General features: G+C 42.2%; 1 protein-coding gene across 9 annotated transcripts in view; it reads right to left on the bottom strand.

Annotated features, from left to right (window-relative positions):
* ADGRL3 (adhesion G protein-coupled receptor L3) overlaps window positions 1–17,212 on the bottom strand; it is a 769,462-nt gene that overhangs the window by 42,299 nt on the left and 709,951 nt on the right. For all 9 annotated transcript variants that reach the window (XM_067556899.1, XM_067556894.1, XM_067556893.1 and 6 more), the window contains one exon: window positions 16,900–16,996. In XM_067556899.1, coding sequence (XP_067413000.1) covers window positions 16,900–16,996 — 97 coding nt within the window. The remainder of the gene's footprint in view (window positions 1–16,899; window positions 16,997–17,212) is intronic.

The raw sequence follows: 17,212 nt of genomic DNA, 5'->3' as shown, positions 1-17,212 counted from the left end.
TTCATTTTGATGAACATTTACAGTTTTATGCAATCAAGTACAAACTCTGGCTAATTGAATTTGGACCTGAATGCCAGAAACTGATTAAAATGTGACTTTTAAACATCTTAATTTCTGCAAACTTGAGGAAGACGTGCAATTTTGACTGTCTAAAATCACAACAGACCTAGTCCATTTGCATGAGTGCATAGGACTAGCTGGATGGTTCAGATTAACAAGTTTGGTTTAGGGCAACTGCATCCCCCTTAGTGGCCCTGTAAGCCAAAGCAAAAGGTCTCACATGCTGTTGGAAATCATTTTCCTAAGAAGTTTATTAAGATTCACCATGACTCCGTTTCCACACAGGCACTTCTTTATTAGTCTCAAAGACCACTTGCTATTGGTTACATCCAAAATACAGCTATAAATGCATGCACCTATACTCTATACCCTAGCAACAATACAGTTGTAAGCATTGACCAAAATATTTACAATGAGACCACATCCAGGAGACACCTTCCCATCATGGCGTGATTCCAGACGGGTAAGGAAAAGCTCTGACAAAGAACCCCTAGAATACACTATACCAGACAAGCGATGTCATTGCTGGTTATTGGACCTTAGCTAAAGCCTGATGAAGCAGTTTAAGGCTGAACTCTCTTCAAAGTTCTCTTCTTATCTTACCTTGCTATATTTTTTCCCAGTTATTGGACCTAACACCCCTTTCTAAACAAACTTATATAACTAATTATTTACTGCACCTGGTACCCAAATAATCATGTTTTCTTTATTTCTATTACTTAGCCCAAACCTTAAATAACATAACATCGGCATTTCCAGGGTCACTACAATTTTCACACAAACAATTCCTCTTTTTCATGATCTTATTCTTTTCAGTCACATGCTTTGGGCCCATTTCTTGTGCTAATATCCAAACTCCATTTGAAACCATAGTTCACTTAGACCTAATGAGCCTATATTCCTACACATGCCCAAGAGTGGTTTTCGACTGCCCTGCGTTGAATGGCTGTGGTGCTATCTGCACACCCGGCTCTCAGGCTGTAACACTGCACAACCCTCCCTGTAAGGTAGGGAAGTCCTATTATCCTCATTTTACAGATGGGAAACTGAGCCATTAAAGGAGAAGGGCCCAGATCTTCAAAGCTATTTTAGCTCCTAACTTCCATCAATTTCAATATGCGGTGCTGTTGTAGCCCTGTTGGTCCCAAGATATTCAAGAGGCAAGGGGGGTGAGGCAATATTGGACCAACTTCTGTTGGTGAGAAAGAAAAGCTTTTGAGCTTACACCGAGCTCTTTTTGGTCTTCTGAAGAGCTCAGTGTAAACTTAAAAGCTTGTCACTCTCACTAACAGAAGTTGATCCAATAAATAAATTTCAATTGAAGTTAGGAGCCTAAATACCTTTGCGGATCTGGGCCCAAGTGACTTGCCCAAGGCCACATATGAAGTTTGTCGCAGAGCCAGGATTTGAACCCAGATTTCCAAAATCTTAGTCCAGTGACCCAACCATCAGACCATCCTTCCTGTCTACTGTGGCTTTCCCCTTTCTTCATTTTTCTGTTTGGTTTTTCTTGCATATGGCTGTTTGGTGTGATTTTTCCATCACTGGCAACGATGTTGCTAATCATTTCTTAGAAGGGTGGACTTTGTTTCATGGAGAGGGTTTTTCTTTCAACTAGCTAAGATAAAATGCAGAAGGATCATCAGTCCTCATGCTTCAGAGTACTCATTGTTCATCTGGTGGCCTCAAACTGTAACTCCCCTCCCCTCGTGGAGCAGTGCACACATAGGACTCCTATTGGATTCTGAGCCCTTCCTCTGAAGCATCAAGCATTGAGCACTGTCTGAGACAGTTTATAAGACGAGCTGAACCATGACATGACCAATTCCTACACTGTCTTACAGGGCTCTGCAAAAAGATTGGCCTTTCAAGACAGACAAGGCAGGTGAGGTAATATCTCATATCCTGGCACCAGCATGGCTGCAACAAAACAGCAAACAAAACACTATTACGAAATTCATAACAGTGGAAAATCCTGCAGCACCTGCAACCCATTTAGAAAAATTTGCAAGCCTCATCTCTTTGCCCAGGCTATGCACTAATTGTTGAGCAATTAAACATTGGGCACTTAGCTGAGTTGGAAGATCTATTTCTAATGCTACAGACTAAAGGGGAGCCTGGTTTTTTTGCTTCTGTTAACTGTAAATGTCAATGAACCAATGTAAGCCACATAATTAGCATCCACATAGCCACCGTGATGGGTGCCACAGAAAGAATGAACAAATAAATAGACAGCCAACTTCTTAACAAAGACTCAAAAGAAAAGGCCAAAATGGGAATGCCAAAGAACAAAAAACAAAGAGAAACAGAAAAAGTCATCTGATTCCTCACAGCGGTCAACAAGATCTTCAAAGGCCCAACTGATTAAGGGATACTATGGGCTTTGCACTTGAAAGTCCATGCAGGGCGTGGAAGGCATAAATACAAACAGAGGCACATGTAAGGTTAAATGCAAGGTGCATTGACGGTATCCATATCATGTCCCCAGTGGATCTGCTTCACTAGTTGTGAGCACACAGCAAAAAAGCGGCGTTTGTAAACTCTTCAGTACAGGACCTGTCTTGTGCTCTGTTTGCACTGTGCCTGGCACAACTGGGTCTTTATCTTAGATGAGCAGTACTGCAATAACAATAATAATCCTAGAATCATAGAAAGGTAGGGCTGGAAGGGACCTCAAAAAGTCAAGTCCAGTCCAATGGGCTGAGGCAGGACCAAAGAAACCTAGACCGTCCCCAAGAGGTGTTGGTCCAACTTGTTCTTAAAAACCCTCCAATGATGGGGATTCCATAACCTCTCTTGGAAGCCTCTTCCAGTGCTTAGCTACCCTGACAGCTAGAAAGCTTTTCCTAATATCTAACCCACATCTCCCTTGCTGCAGATTAAGCCGATTACATCTCACTCGACCTTCAGTGGACATGGAAAACAACTGATCATCCACATCTTTATAACATCTTTTAACAGATTTGAAGAATTGTTTTCAGGTCTGCCCTCAGTCTTCTTTTCTCAGAACCAAACGTGGTCTCACAGCATGGATGGGGTCTGATGGGATGTCAGCTGACGTGCAAGCATCGTCATGCAAATGAGGTACTTAGCGACACATTTCCTCTTAGGTCTTACAACAGCTAGCAGCTGCACAAGAAGGCTCTCATTCACACAGATTGGGTTCCCGGCTGACACCTTGTTTTGCTCATCACTTTCTCGCCTGGGTTTACATGTGCCAGGCATAGCACCCTTTGTGTAGAGGAACCACCCAGACTCCCACTTCCATGTTACATTGGGAGGGATTGCCCAGCACAAAGCAGTCAGTCAGGAAATCCACTGATAAATCTGCCTCACCAGCTGACACATGCATGGTGTATGCCCCTCAAGGGCCAGCTCTTCAGAGCTGCATGTTGCCATGCTGCCCTTCCTCTCTTGTCCCATGGGATCATCTAGGGAGCCCTCCTTCTCCAGCCTGATGTCTCAAGCACTCCCTAGTACAATTACCCAGGCCTTCCTCTTCAGATAATTCCCTCACCCCCAAATCATTCCCTGCACTGGTTCTGGTTTTTCAGCTTGAAAATCTGCTCCTTGTAAGTGTGATGGAGGAAAATGACATCACGGACAGAGGCCAGGCTGGCTGGCTGGTTTCGGCCTCTGTGGCTGCTCTCCCTATTGCTTCTATTGCTCTGTGGCCAGATCGCGGCACCCCCAGAAGAGAGTAGAGCAGTTTAGGCAGATGATGCTGCCTGCTGGCTCTCCGCAGCAGCTGCTGCTGCTGGGAGGCCAATATTGTATTTTTAGTAGTTCTGCCAGTCGCCACTGGAGGGACAGAGAGTGCCCAGGGGTCAGGTTTATGAACCCAGGGCAGAGCCAGACAATGTTGGACCGCTGACGAGTGGTGATGCTGTACACACTTTCTCGGCTCTTCATGGGGAAAGGCCAAATCCACTTGCCATGTGCTGGGGAGATTCATGGGAGCTGGGGATGGAATCCTCTCCCACCCCATGCAGCAGCCTCAGGTACCCTTCTCCACCCACACCTCTGGAGCGGATCTCTCGGCCTGCACAACCCCTCATCCCATGGCAGGGTGAACACGGGAAGCCTTTGTGTCTCTTTGATATGGAAGAGCTATAGAGGCAGCATGAAGGCTCTCCACAGTAAAATGACAGCCCTTGCAGTACAGCAGAGCGGCACTATTGACACAGTGCAGGGGAAGGAGACAGAAACAGCTGTCCTGGCAAGTGAATAACAAGCCCATCAAACGTGCCTGATTCCCCACCTGTGCAGTATAGTGTATGCCTGCACTAAAGCTACAGTTCATGGCCCTCCTTCCCTCACACATCCTGTCTGGGTACCTAGGCCTTCAATGCACTCTCTCTCCTGACTGCTCCTTTAATTCACTCACTCATAACTCTGACGGATTTTTCCACTTGGTACAGCCTCCCATTCTTCTTTCTGAGGCCATGCATGCCACAAAGCCTCTCTGTGTTAATTCACCATTGCTCAGCTTACTTGTAAATTTAGATATATCTATTTTACACATCTGGGCCCCATCACTATCCCGTTGGTGCTCCTCACAATCTTGAATACATTTATTTGCAAAACACCCCCGTGAAGTAGGCTGAGGCGATTATCCCAATTGTACAGATGGGGAAGCGAGGCACAAAGAGGTCTGTATGACTTGCCCAAGGTCACATCAGATTCTGCAAGCTCTTCGGGGCACCGATTTCCTTTTCTGACCTGGTAACTGGTGTAATGTGCCAGGCACATTTATGGTGTCACAATAACACAAATAAGCATTTTTAATGCTGTGCATTAGGAATTAGGCATGTCAATCCTATTATTAAGATTATTATTGCAGACTTAGCCCCTGATCCAGCAAAACTCTTAAACACATGATTAACTTCACATACAAATAACCCCGGTGTGCCAACAGGGGTCAATCAGCATAGCTCTTTGATTTGAAGATTGATGCTGATCTATACCAGCTAAGAATCTGGCCCAGGGACTGCAATGGATCTATTCACTACCTTCAGTGCTTTGTTATATAGGGGCTTTAATTATCAGTATTTGCAATTACTGGCCTGTTTACATTACCTCCCCTTTGGCCTGCTCTTTGGATTATAATGTATTTAAAAACACTCTGCTGTCTATAGCAAGGAAACAAAGACCCACAAGTTTGTGCCACAATAGATGACTTGTAGTTTCCAAAAGGTCTTGTATAGGCAGATGGAAGCTATATTAATTCTGTACTGGCTGAGAGTCATTGCTGTTTGGCCATAGATGAATGTGCAAGTCATTTATATTTGAGATATTCTGTTCTACTGGTATTATGCTTTGGAACATTGCAACCCCTTTTATGAGAATGTTTTTTACAGCTCACATAAGGCCCAGTTCTGAAAGGTGCTGCATTCCCTTACTCTGTATTAGCTAACCGCTAGCTAGCTCCCATTTAAGTTATTGGGAGTTGGGGATGCAGACTGGAAACCTCATTAGAGATGAGAGCCAGAACTGTTTCAGATCTAGCCTGGAATTTACACATGCTATAATTTTAGAAAGATACATGCAAAACTGACACATTTCTGGAGTTCTTATTATTTACCTTTGTTATAGTGATGGAAGGCATTCATTTTACAGACACTGCTAGAGATGGATGAAGCAGTTCAGTAATAATAGGGCCAGCCCCGCCAATCAACATTTCCTGAACTGAATTTATACTGATGCAAAAAAAGTTTTAAAAGATTGAGATTCCCCACCCTCCTTAGTGCTCCTTTACTCCCATCATGGTCATAACCCTTTACTTCTCAATGGATCTGCAATAGGTCCTAGGTTCTTCTTCCCTACAAAAGAGACTATATGTCCTGTCCCAGCATGCATTCAAGTGGCCCCCTTGCACATCCTCTTGAGGAGCGAAGATTCAGCAGCTCAGCCGGCCTTGGTTCTGTGTCCTGGGTCCTACGAAAATCACATCTTAGGCCGAGAGCCACTGGGTGCACAGTGCCAGAGGATGTGATGTACAAAAACAGAGCAGCCACTGTTCACTGTAATTGCTAGGCTACACCACAGTCTCCCAAGGCAGAGGGGTAACTGCACAGAATACCTTACTGGAGTATCAAGAACTGGGTGATACAATGTCAAGGTCTGCTCAAAGGTTGGAAGGAGAGAGCCAGGATGCAACTACAGTACAACTCTGAGGCAAGTAGGTAGGGCTACCAAAACATCCAGAAGTTCACATAGGAATACACATTTTTGGATGCAGATTTAATACATAAGATCTTGCTAGATATATCATGAATTTCGATACACTGTGATAATATTATTTTGCTTGAGGGAGGAACATGAAATCATAGTGTCATGAGAAATCTTACATGGTCTCATAGTAATTCCAAGGATGTCTATTTAGTGTGCATTGACAGCAAAAAACTTTTTAATGGTTGTGGCAACTGCCTGATAAGACTCATGGAGCTCAGTTTTATTGATTTGTTTATAGGACTTTGTTTTACTTGCATCTACACTTTTGAGGAGTAACTGTCCTTTGTGAATACTCTGAAGCACATTTTCTTGCTTAATAAAATTGGTTCGAAAGCTATTTAATTCTATCCTGGTAAGTTTAATAATTACCACAAGTTATACTGAATATCAACAGTGCAACTAGATGTTTATAGCTTTTGTATGACTAGTCTGTCTATGGACTATAACAGTCAGTTAATCATCAGTTTTATTATGATTCTTTCTGATAATAAGTATAATGGCTGGAATCTGTATCACATCTTTTGCAGCTCTTTTAAGCAGAGATGAATCACACTGAAAACCTTGAAAAAGAACACCATCAAAATTTAGGGTGGGGAGGACGAATACTCAGACCCACATTCACACTTCATTCCATCCAAAGGGTATGGGTGGTAGGTGTGGGTCTATTTTGTGGTTTGGATGCCATCCAAATCTCATGAGAACTTGCTCAAGGGAGCAGAAAATCTCAAAAGATCATCTGATCATCAGCTGCCAATATTTCAGTGTTGCTGCATCCATATCCTAGCCTTCCTTCTGCCTCAGACTTGAATCCAGTCCCAACCTAGACCTAATACAGAGCTGAACACTGTAATGTTGGCTAATCTCTGCTTTTCAGATTAGCAGTGGAAATTCCCACAAGGCCATGCATTGCCACAACCAAGAAAGAAAGAATGGCTGGGATGCCTTTTGGATCCAGACAAAGCTACTCCTTTATTTGACAAAAGTATGTTAAATAGTGAGCATTATTTTATTTCAATTAATAGTGCCAATTTCACAAAGCTGAAAATGGGGTAGGAATAAATGGTCGGTTTCCACAATGGAGAGAGGTAAACAGCAAAGTCCTCTAAGGATCCGTGCTGGGACTTGTACTGTTCAAAATGGTCATTCATGATCTGAAAGAGGGAGTGAACAGTGAAGTGCAAAAGTTTGCAGATGATACAAAATTATACAAGATAGTTAAGCCCAAAGATGAGCACGCAGAGTTACAAAGGGGTGTCACAAAACTGGGTGACAGGACAACAAAATGGCAGATGAAATTCAACATTGATAAATGCAAAGTAATGCACATTGGAAAAAATAATCTCATCGACAACTATACAGAGGTGGGTTCTAAATTAGCTATTACCACTTAAGAAAGAGATCTTGGAGTGACCGTGAATAGTTCTCAGAAAACTTCAGCTTAGTGCACAGCAGCGGTCAAAAAGGCTAAGAGAATGTTAGGAACTATAAGGAAAGGGATAGAAAATAAGACAGAAAATATCATAATGCCACCATGTAAATCCATGCCGCGCTAACACCTTGAAATGGTGTCCACTTCTCATTACCCATTGTCAAAGAAAAAAAAAATACCATGGAACTGGAAAAGGTTCAGAGAAGGGCAACAAAGATGAACCAGGGTATGGAACAGCTTCCATATGAGGAGAGATTAAAAAGATTAGGGGTGGTCCATCTTAGAAAAGAGATAATTAAGGGGAGATGTGAGAGATGTTTATAAAATCATGAATTGTGTAGAATGGAACAGAGAAATATTATTTACCCTTTCCACAATACAAAAAGGCAGGGGTCACCCAGTTAAATTAACAGGTAGCAGGTTTAATACAAACACAAGGACATATTTTTTACACAACGCACAATTAGGCTGTGGAAGTCAATCCCAGGAGATGTTGTGAATACCAAAATATAACTTGGTTCAAAAAAGAACTAGATAAGTTCATGGAGGATAGATACATCAATGGCTGTTATTCTGTACACTCTCCCTGAAGCTCTGGTACTGGACACGGTTAGAGACAGGATTCTGGACTAGATGGATCACTGGTCTGACCACTATGGCAGTTCTTATATTCTTAAAGATCACAGAACAGTAGTTGGAGTGTTGAATGCTGTATTAGTTTTGAGACTGAGCCTTGAGAAATTCTGATCCAATAAAGATGTGTTCCAGGAAAATTCTCCCCCACTCCTTTAGAATGCCGCACCTTCTCTTTCCCTTGTGCATCAACATGGCTATGCAGTACCTCTTCTAAAGTGCTGTTTCTTTCTTCACCTTGCACACATAAAAAGTAGGTAAAAACAGAGAGAACTATCCCTGCTTACATTGTGAAACCAGTGAATGGTCTGCATATTTAAGGGTGTAGGAATAGATGGTACTTCACAGGAAGGATCAATTTGGTGGCTATTTATTATTTGTAATATGGTAGCATCAAGGGTCAGAGTCCCACCACACTCAGCACCGTAGAAATGATTTCAAGTTAGAGTCTTGAGCTGCTTTCATGTGACATTTCACAGCTGCCGCTGTAACATGTTGGAGCATCCGTGTGTGCAAACACGAGTTCAGGGGAAATGAAGGAGCAACTTGAAGCTTTGCCAAAAATCTGAACAGAGCCTGTATCTGTCCTTGGTAAGTGCTGGGTCAGTTGGTGTGTGCAGAATATTTTCCATGTGTGTTTGGTTATGGCAAAAACTGGAAGTAGCAATATTTGGTGTAACAGCTATTTAACAGTGCCCCCTTAACATCATGCTAGGGCACTGGTGCCAGCCCTGACACACACGGCAAAATCCCACATCAAATTTCTGCTGCATGGAGAACTTTAAAGTTTGAATGCATTTTCTGAAAGCCTGCTACTTTAACATTCAGCATATCATGGCCACTTGCAGAGAATGTAAAATTTCACCCACCTACCTCGACGTACACAGACAGCAGTCCCTGCTGAGTTCAACAGCGCAGATACTGTTTCAGAATGGAAATCACAGCTTAATTATATTTTGGAGTGGGTTGGAGGGATTTGATGGGAGATTTCATTCTGAAAACGATCAGGTCTCACTTGGGTTAGAAATCAGGATATTAATGTTACTCATTTTAATTTTCTCTCTGAGTCAGGTTCCCACTGTTTGAATTTGAGCTCAGTTTATTCTGCTCATTATGATGGAATCTGCATGAATTTGGCATTAAACTGATTATCTCGGGAAACAGTGGCAATCATTTCCCCTTTTCCTGTGTACACTTGAGATTATATCTTTGTGGCTGACATAAAAATACAGAGGAGGAATAATAAGGCAGAGGGAAGCAAAACATTTATTTCAAATGTTATGGATGGAGTACTTAAGACATGGGCAAATTCTGCCCTCAATTACATGGGCACATACCATACTTCAGGAGCTTTACATAGGGGGGACTGGGGATCAAATGTGTCTCTATGGTTTCTAACTAGAAAGGGAGACTTTCTTGGCATCCTGGGGCCTCTGGATTTCACAATGATCATGGTTTAATATGTGGCAATTCTGGCCCTAACTCCTGACCTGTCCTCCATGTACTTGCCTGCACATCCACATCCATGCACAGTCTCCCACATCCACAAGCACCCTGACCTATCCATGTTTAAACATTCCCTTCTTTACACACCAGAATTACGCCCCTAACAATCCCTGCTTCTGTCCCCTCACACCACACCTCTGCACAGTTAGGCCCCAATCCTGCAACTGAATCTGTGTGGATGGAGGCCCATGCCTGGTACTTTTAAATAAATGGCACTTTGGGGGTTTGTTGCCTAAAGACGACTTGTACCTAAGTTGTGAGAGGTCCTGGGTTCAAAGCCTGCCCAAGTCCTCCTGGTGACAGTGAATATCAGTATCCCTTTATGTCCTTCTAAAAATGTGCCCTAGTTCAACTGGAAGTTACGATACAGGCATAAGCGAATTAAATTCTCTGTTCTGTGTCATACAAAGGTCAGATTAGATTATCATAATGGTCCCTTCAGGCCTTAAAGTCTATGAGGTCCCAAATGCCTATGCTGGCATAAGGGTCCACACCTGCATGGCTCCAATGGCAGCTTGCAGCCTTACATGGATTTGCAAGTCAGTTCCCACATAGACGGAGTCTGGCAAGAATAGAATTCCTATAGAACTGTAATAATAACCTTTCTGCAGAATTATTAAGCCAACCCATGGAATTCTATAGAAGGGATATCATTTTTTATTCAACGTTATGGGATTTTAGAGTTAATTTCTTTAGACCCCTATTTAATTTCTGTAGAACTTCTTGGTATCATCCCTATCCTATTATTTCCCCAAAGGGTAAACTATATTAAGACATGATTAACATTTGCAATCGGTGAATTTATAGTTCCCCTAATGTGACAACTCTTATGGATCTGCATAGCACCTTTGACGCACTTCATGTTAACAAAATAGCATGCGGTGACAATAACAAACTGTACTGCACAATCCTTTTTCTCTGTGACTAAACAGCCTTTCCGAAGGAAGGAACATTAATTTGTATAACCCATCAGCAGCCGACAATCCCCATTTACATTTTTTTCCACTTGCATTTCCCTTCAAAACTCTATTAAAAACCCAACCCTAAAATACGGTTGAAACCCTGAATGCAAATAAGATGCCGTATGATTTATTACGACATTTTTTCTACTTTGACAGTCTGGCACCCTGAGAGAGACAATAATGACTCTGACACAACATGAGTGAAAAATGAGTTGGAGTCACATCGCTGCTTTGCTACATGACTGGTTATTTTGTGAGGCTGTCTGAATTGCACCAGTGTCCTCATGTAGCTCTCTGAAAGGCTGTGCAGGACCTCAAACAAACTGAAAGGATAGGGATGTTCAGAACAGTCACTGGGAGGGGAGAATACACAGGGAGAGGCCATGTAGCTCTCTCTGGTGCCACATCACTTATCAGGAAGGGGAGAGAGATCTCTTCCGCGCTTTGACTGCAATACAAGGCAGGTTCAAATTTCTCTAAACAAGCCCCCTGTCACTCTGCACCCATTGGTTTGGATCTACTCAAAAGTTTTTTGTAGAACCATCGGACCCACAAATGAGATCTCTGTCACGCTGGCCTGCTGCAAAGCTTAACCAAGAATTGCTACTTTCAAGCAATCTAACTCAAAGCTGATATGGAGACTGGAAGATCTTTGAGGCAGGGCTTGCCCTGATGTTCTGTTTGTACAGTGCCTCGCACATTGGGGTGCTGAGCCCTCAGTGTGGCCCCTAGGTGTTACTGCCATACAAATAATAATTAATAGCAGCGTAAGCTTCCCTACTCCTGTACCATGGGACATGCTATTACAAGAGAGCAGCTACCAAATGGTTACCCACTCTACAATCCCGCTGTGTGAAACTACGACACTGGAGAGCTCTTCCCCTTCCAGACCTCTGACGGTTCAACCTTCCAGAAGAAGAAGGGCTCCTAGCTGTCAGTACACCCCTCTGACTCTCATTACTGAAGTTCCGTTGCAGTTTATGAATAATATATACTTGAAATACAGCTGCGTCAGCTAGCTAACATGGAATGCATACAGAAGAGGTGGTTGACTTGGAAGACTGTTCAGTCAAAGGGATGGATATGGAAAGGGACACAAGCAAGCGGTTATATTTTGATTTTACAGTCCATACAATACACCTGCCTCTGTAATGCATGCTGTAACACTCTACCTTTCATTTGTGGGCTTTTGAAACAGTTATCTCAGAAAAAAGATGTTCAACCTGTTAGCACTGGAAATCAAGGACTTTAGAACCTCTTGCCCCATGAATTTCATACAGATGAAGAGAGACTAGTTCCTCATCCTACTAAGAAAATTCTTTCATTTTGACTCTCTGTCGTCAGCTCTCAAACCTGGGAGAACACAGCGCGCTGTACACAAAGGCACCGATTCCAAAGAAGATGAGCACAATACAATACGCTCCACAATTCCTGTCATACACCATGTTCCCCAGCAGATTAAAGTGAACTCGTGGCTGACATAGTATAACTTACACACTGTGCTTTACCTATGTCACGCAGGAGAGATGTTACAAAGCAGGAATGCACAAGGAATGGTTGACAAGGCTAAACAAGATGCACCATTACGGGGATTCTGGAAGGCTCCAGAATGAAGATCTGATCGTTTTACTGAACAGAGGATTGTTGTTGCTGGCAAGACAGATGAGTTTTGAAACTGTAATCTGGAAACAGTCAAGTCAATAAGAGATTTGATTGCTGGACTGAGAATCTCAGAGTGGAGAGGGTAAAATGGGGGATAGAAAGGGAAGAGATCAGATTTGTGGTAGAAAAAGGGGAGAGAAAGATGTGAAGATTGAGTACTAGGAAGACGCTGTCAATTTGGATCCTGAAACAAATAAGGATTTCTGATGATGACAGTTACGTGCTCTTGCTTTTGGGGGTGGAGGAAAAGCCAATAGGTCGGATTCTCCACTCACTTCCCCCTGAGTTACAATGGTATAATGCCACTGTAACCTATGATAGAGTAAAGCAGGCATAAGTGAGAGGAGAACCAGGTCTGGTGTATTTTGGACTACTCTATAACTAAGAGCTACCACTAGGAAATGATCAGGATGATTCTTAGCGCCAACACTGCTTTGGAGGGGAGAGTCAGCCGATTTTCAGTTAGAAAATGTGGCTCACAGAGAGGCCAGAGAGCAAGTTTGGGGCCAAGCATCAAATTCTTGACAGGATAAATAAGCCAGAATAATGGAGGAGGCAAAGGGGTGACATTATAATTGACAGCGCTCTTTCACCAGTGAGTGGAATATCAGTTTGGAATACACAGCACTGAAAGAAGTAATGACAGAGCGAGTGTCTCTTATGGCAGAAAATGAAGACATGGTTATTTCTGCAGATGGGGATGCATCAACACAGACACAGTATCCCGGGCTGATCCCAAACTAAAAGCACCCGCTGGAAGACAGGAGAGAGAAAAGAAGGGGATTAACAAGACTGGCTGGACAAGTCAAGCAGTGTCCATTGCCAATTGCAATAAAGGGACAACCATGGAGACAGAATTGAAACTGAGTGAGCAAGGTTGCCTGGTCTGAGAAGGATGTGGCAGCAGAACTGAGATTAAAGTGAGCACACAGACTACAATTAAGCTTGGCAGATTTCTATTTTCAAGTTTTTATAATTCTAATGGATACTACTGATGTTTATTTTAAAGCATTTACATTTTCACAGTTGTGCAAAATTAAGGTTTTTTTTAGTATTTTTACATTTGTATCTAGTTGAATTTTCCTTGTTGCAGGAAATTATGGAGGTCAAACAATAGAGGATCAGACAGTAATTATTTAATGACAGGAGGTGCTGAGATTCGAAAAGTTAAAACTTTATAACCATTAATACACAAATTGTCAACTTTACATATCAAAATATACAACGTAAATATCCTTAAATCAAACTCTAATAAATTCTCAAGCAGACTTTACTTACTTTGCCTACCTGTAAATTTCACTTGTTATAGGTGGAAATATTTTTCAGGGGTTTGTGTGTATGTGGTGAAATTGTTTATTGACATTTACCAATAAAAATCTAATCCTTGCAGGCCTAACCAAAACCAAAGGAGAGAGGTGAGCATCTGACAACAGAAGAAGCACTATGACAAGGGCCTGTGCCAAACTGGCAAGGGGCTGTTTTGGCTGAGACAGATGACCACATAAAAAGATAATTAAAAAGGGAACAGTGAAGGCAAGATAGTAGCAAGTGAGTGAGAGAGATTCTCGTGTGGGGGGAATCTTTCTTTTTTAGAAAGGTGGTGAATGTGGCTGCAACTTGGGGCCATGGGGAATGACACCAATGAACACAGTCAGTTAATTAGAAAGTGAAAACAACTTATACAAATAAAGTTAAACAATGTTGCTAATACTTGGTCATAAAGTGCCAGAGGGAATGACATTTCCAAACCCCCAGGAATGAAGTTTTAGCCAATGAGAATCATTCGTAAACAGATAGCCTAAACGTACAGACAGGTTCAAGGAGTGAAGAAAAAGGTTTGAAAGAGGTACATGGCTGTACTATGGAAACCTCAGTACATTATTCCTCCATGCTGTTATTTCATACGAGGGTAACACCAACCCACACACGGGTGTCAGCAGTGGGGATCAAACTAGGGACTTCGGGAGCTTAATGCATGAGCTTCTACTACATGAGCTAAAACACATTACCCTCTTAGCCAAGGTTCTAGCAGGCTCACCAATCTCTAGGGAGCCTAGCCACCACTAGAGAGGGATAGAGTGCCACTCCGCACAAGGAGGGGGTTACACCTGCAAATGAAACATTAATGACGCTACTGTTCCCTTAATACCTGATGTACATTAAAATACCCAGGGGAAGAAAAGAACCATGAAAACTCTAGTGTTCAACTGGTCCAACAGGACTGCCACAATTTGTGAGGGACTGAGGAAACAGCTTATGCCTGAGGCTACAAAAGCCCTAACGCTATTACTGCTTTCTTCCAATTGAATCACAGGTCCTGAAAGCTAAGCATGAAATAAGTGAGGGTTATGTACCACTGGAGTCCTGTTAATTCCAGGCATGGTGTTCAACTAACCTAGCACACTTTGTAACAGGAGGTCACCTGCTTCCTGAAAGGTGTTAATTCCCAGGGCAGTCTTTTAGTCCCCATTTGTAAGGATACTTTTATTGACAGAAAAGAAAATGTGGAACATGATATCCACTTCCATGGGCAGATGCTAACCGAAGGCAGCACAATCAGGACTTAATAATATTGCTAGAATGGAAATCTCTAAACGGTGCCCTACCAGACTTGGGAAGAAGTTGGGGAAGGTGACCACTTTGGAGCCAGGTCCTGATTTTCTCATTCTAAGTAGCCATTTTCATCCTGCAACATAACTGACTGAGCTGACAGAGGGAAGATGCCCTTCCTCTTCCCCATGAGATTCTGCTTGCAAAAGCATTTCCCCCTGGACTCTCAGCTGGATGTGAGAGCAAGTCTATCTCTCTATTATCTGAAGGGATTTACAGCTCATGCATTATACAGAGAACAGCTGAGACTGTGTGGTGGACAGGACAAGTCGGTTCCAGCTGCAAACTCCCTCAGGCTGTAAAGCAAAACCTTGCTAATTAGCACCACAAAAGCCATGTTCTCCCTCTCTGCTCTGTGTGAGTGATGGAAAGAGGTGTAAAAGGCAACCAGCTTAGACAAAACAAATTAAAAGGAAGCTTCTGTGATGGGATTGCCCTTTATAAGAGAGCATCATTTACAAAGTAGCCAGCATTTACCCCTTGTTTCAATGAATTAACTGCAAAAAACTATTTTAACCAGTCAAAAAAATTGATGAAAAGTGGGTCTAATGGGATAGCAACGCACACTTATGTTTATTAACCTACTCTCTCCTTCAAAAGGATATGGACAATGTATAAAAAAAAGAGTCAGGGAATCCAATTCAATGTTCTTGATTCCCCAGAGCACAGTAGTAACCAATCACTAATTACAGATTCAAAATCTTCACGCCCTCCCCAGATGTTCTTACCTAAACAAAACTCAAAGTGAAGTCAATGGGAATTTTGTCTGAATAAGGACCAAATCAGAACCAAAGACCTGATTCTCCTCTAATATTGGTGTTTACACTGAAACAACTCTATGGATGTTAGTGGAATTATTTCTGACTTACATTGGTGTAAATGAGAGGAGAATCAGACCCTAAGGGCCGAATCCTGTCCTCTGTTTACACCAGTATTTATCTGGTGGATTTCTGTCTATAAAACGAGGAGCAGAATTTGGCGTCAAGTACAGCCCTTAGGATTTGACCCATACTTAGTTACTCTAGGCAAACTATTAAAATAATTTAACTAGAGGTGAAACAAAGCAGTTTTTTAGGCTTAGTAGACCCAATAATTCCAGACGTTCATTTTTCCTGTAAAAAGCTCAGTGAGAAACCTTTTTAAAAGGTGTTAAGATTTGACACTGCTGCAGGTACTGTATTTTGTTTAGCATTACTCCATTGCTACATGTTTCTGATAGACTTTCTCTCCCAGAACTCTGTAGACTTCACATGAGTCAGGAACTCAGTCTAGAAATTAAGATGACTCACAATTATTTTCTTCCAAGTACACAGGTTTGTCTTAAGTGCGGGTTCCGCAGTATGTTGTTACTCCCACAAATGGCTTTATACCTGGGACAATGTGGGCCATGATGTTTACAGACTATACAGCCATATAACTGCCCGTTTTTACTAGCAATAAGACATGACAGCTCACCAGCTGATGGCTTTAGCTGTTGACTGTAGGAAACTTTTATTTTTTAATTTCCTAACTCTTTCAGAAATTATATTCTTGAAAATGCATGTGCAAAAATAAGAAAAAAACAACCAACCAACCAACCTCCCCCCGCCCAAAAAAAACCAACAACAAAAAACCTCTTCCCAGTTAATGGACAATGGAATATACTGCACTCCAACTGCATTTCATTCCGTGATGTAACATTCTTATCGCAGGGGATAAATTTCGGCACAATTTGAGGATTGAGGAGAAGGAAGGGGGAATAAATTTTAGACTACTTAAAAATAATCATAAAAGTTATAGATGAGAAAAATAGTTTATAATTACCTCTGTTGAGTGAAGCTGAACTGTTTATATCTCCAGTAATAAAGGAAGACTCAGACTGCTTTCGAACTGTGTCATTCCACATTCTACGGATCCGGCTCTGAAGAGGGATTGAACCATAGCAGGTAATGAATTTTTAGCAGCTGCAGATCGATTTCTTTCTGCCTCTCTAAAGATGGCTTACTGGCATGTCTAGCTCAGGATGAGACTTCTTCCTATCCAGCTGTAAGTAAGCTGTTTCTGATTGGCTATAACCCACCTATTGCATACCAGACACTGTTGCCTGGCTTCAGAATATGTATTTGTATCTTAAATA

The sequence above is a fragment of the Emydura macquarii genome, unplaced genomic scaffold (assembly GCF_026122565.2).
Source record: "Emydura macquarii macquarii isolate MOO-44397 ecotype Brisbane River unplaced genomic scaffold, CSIRO-AGI_Emac_v2 contig_1790, whole genome shotgun sequence".
Lineage (NCBI taxonomy): Eukaryota > Metazoa > Chordata > Testudines > Chelidae > Emydura > Emydura macquarii.
Note: the sequence above shows the minus strand (reverse complement) of the source record. Positions and strands in the feature narration are given on the sequence as shown.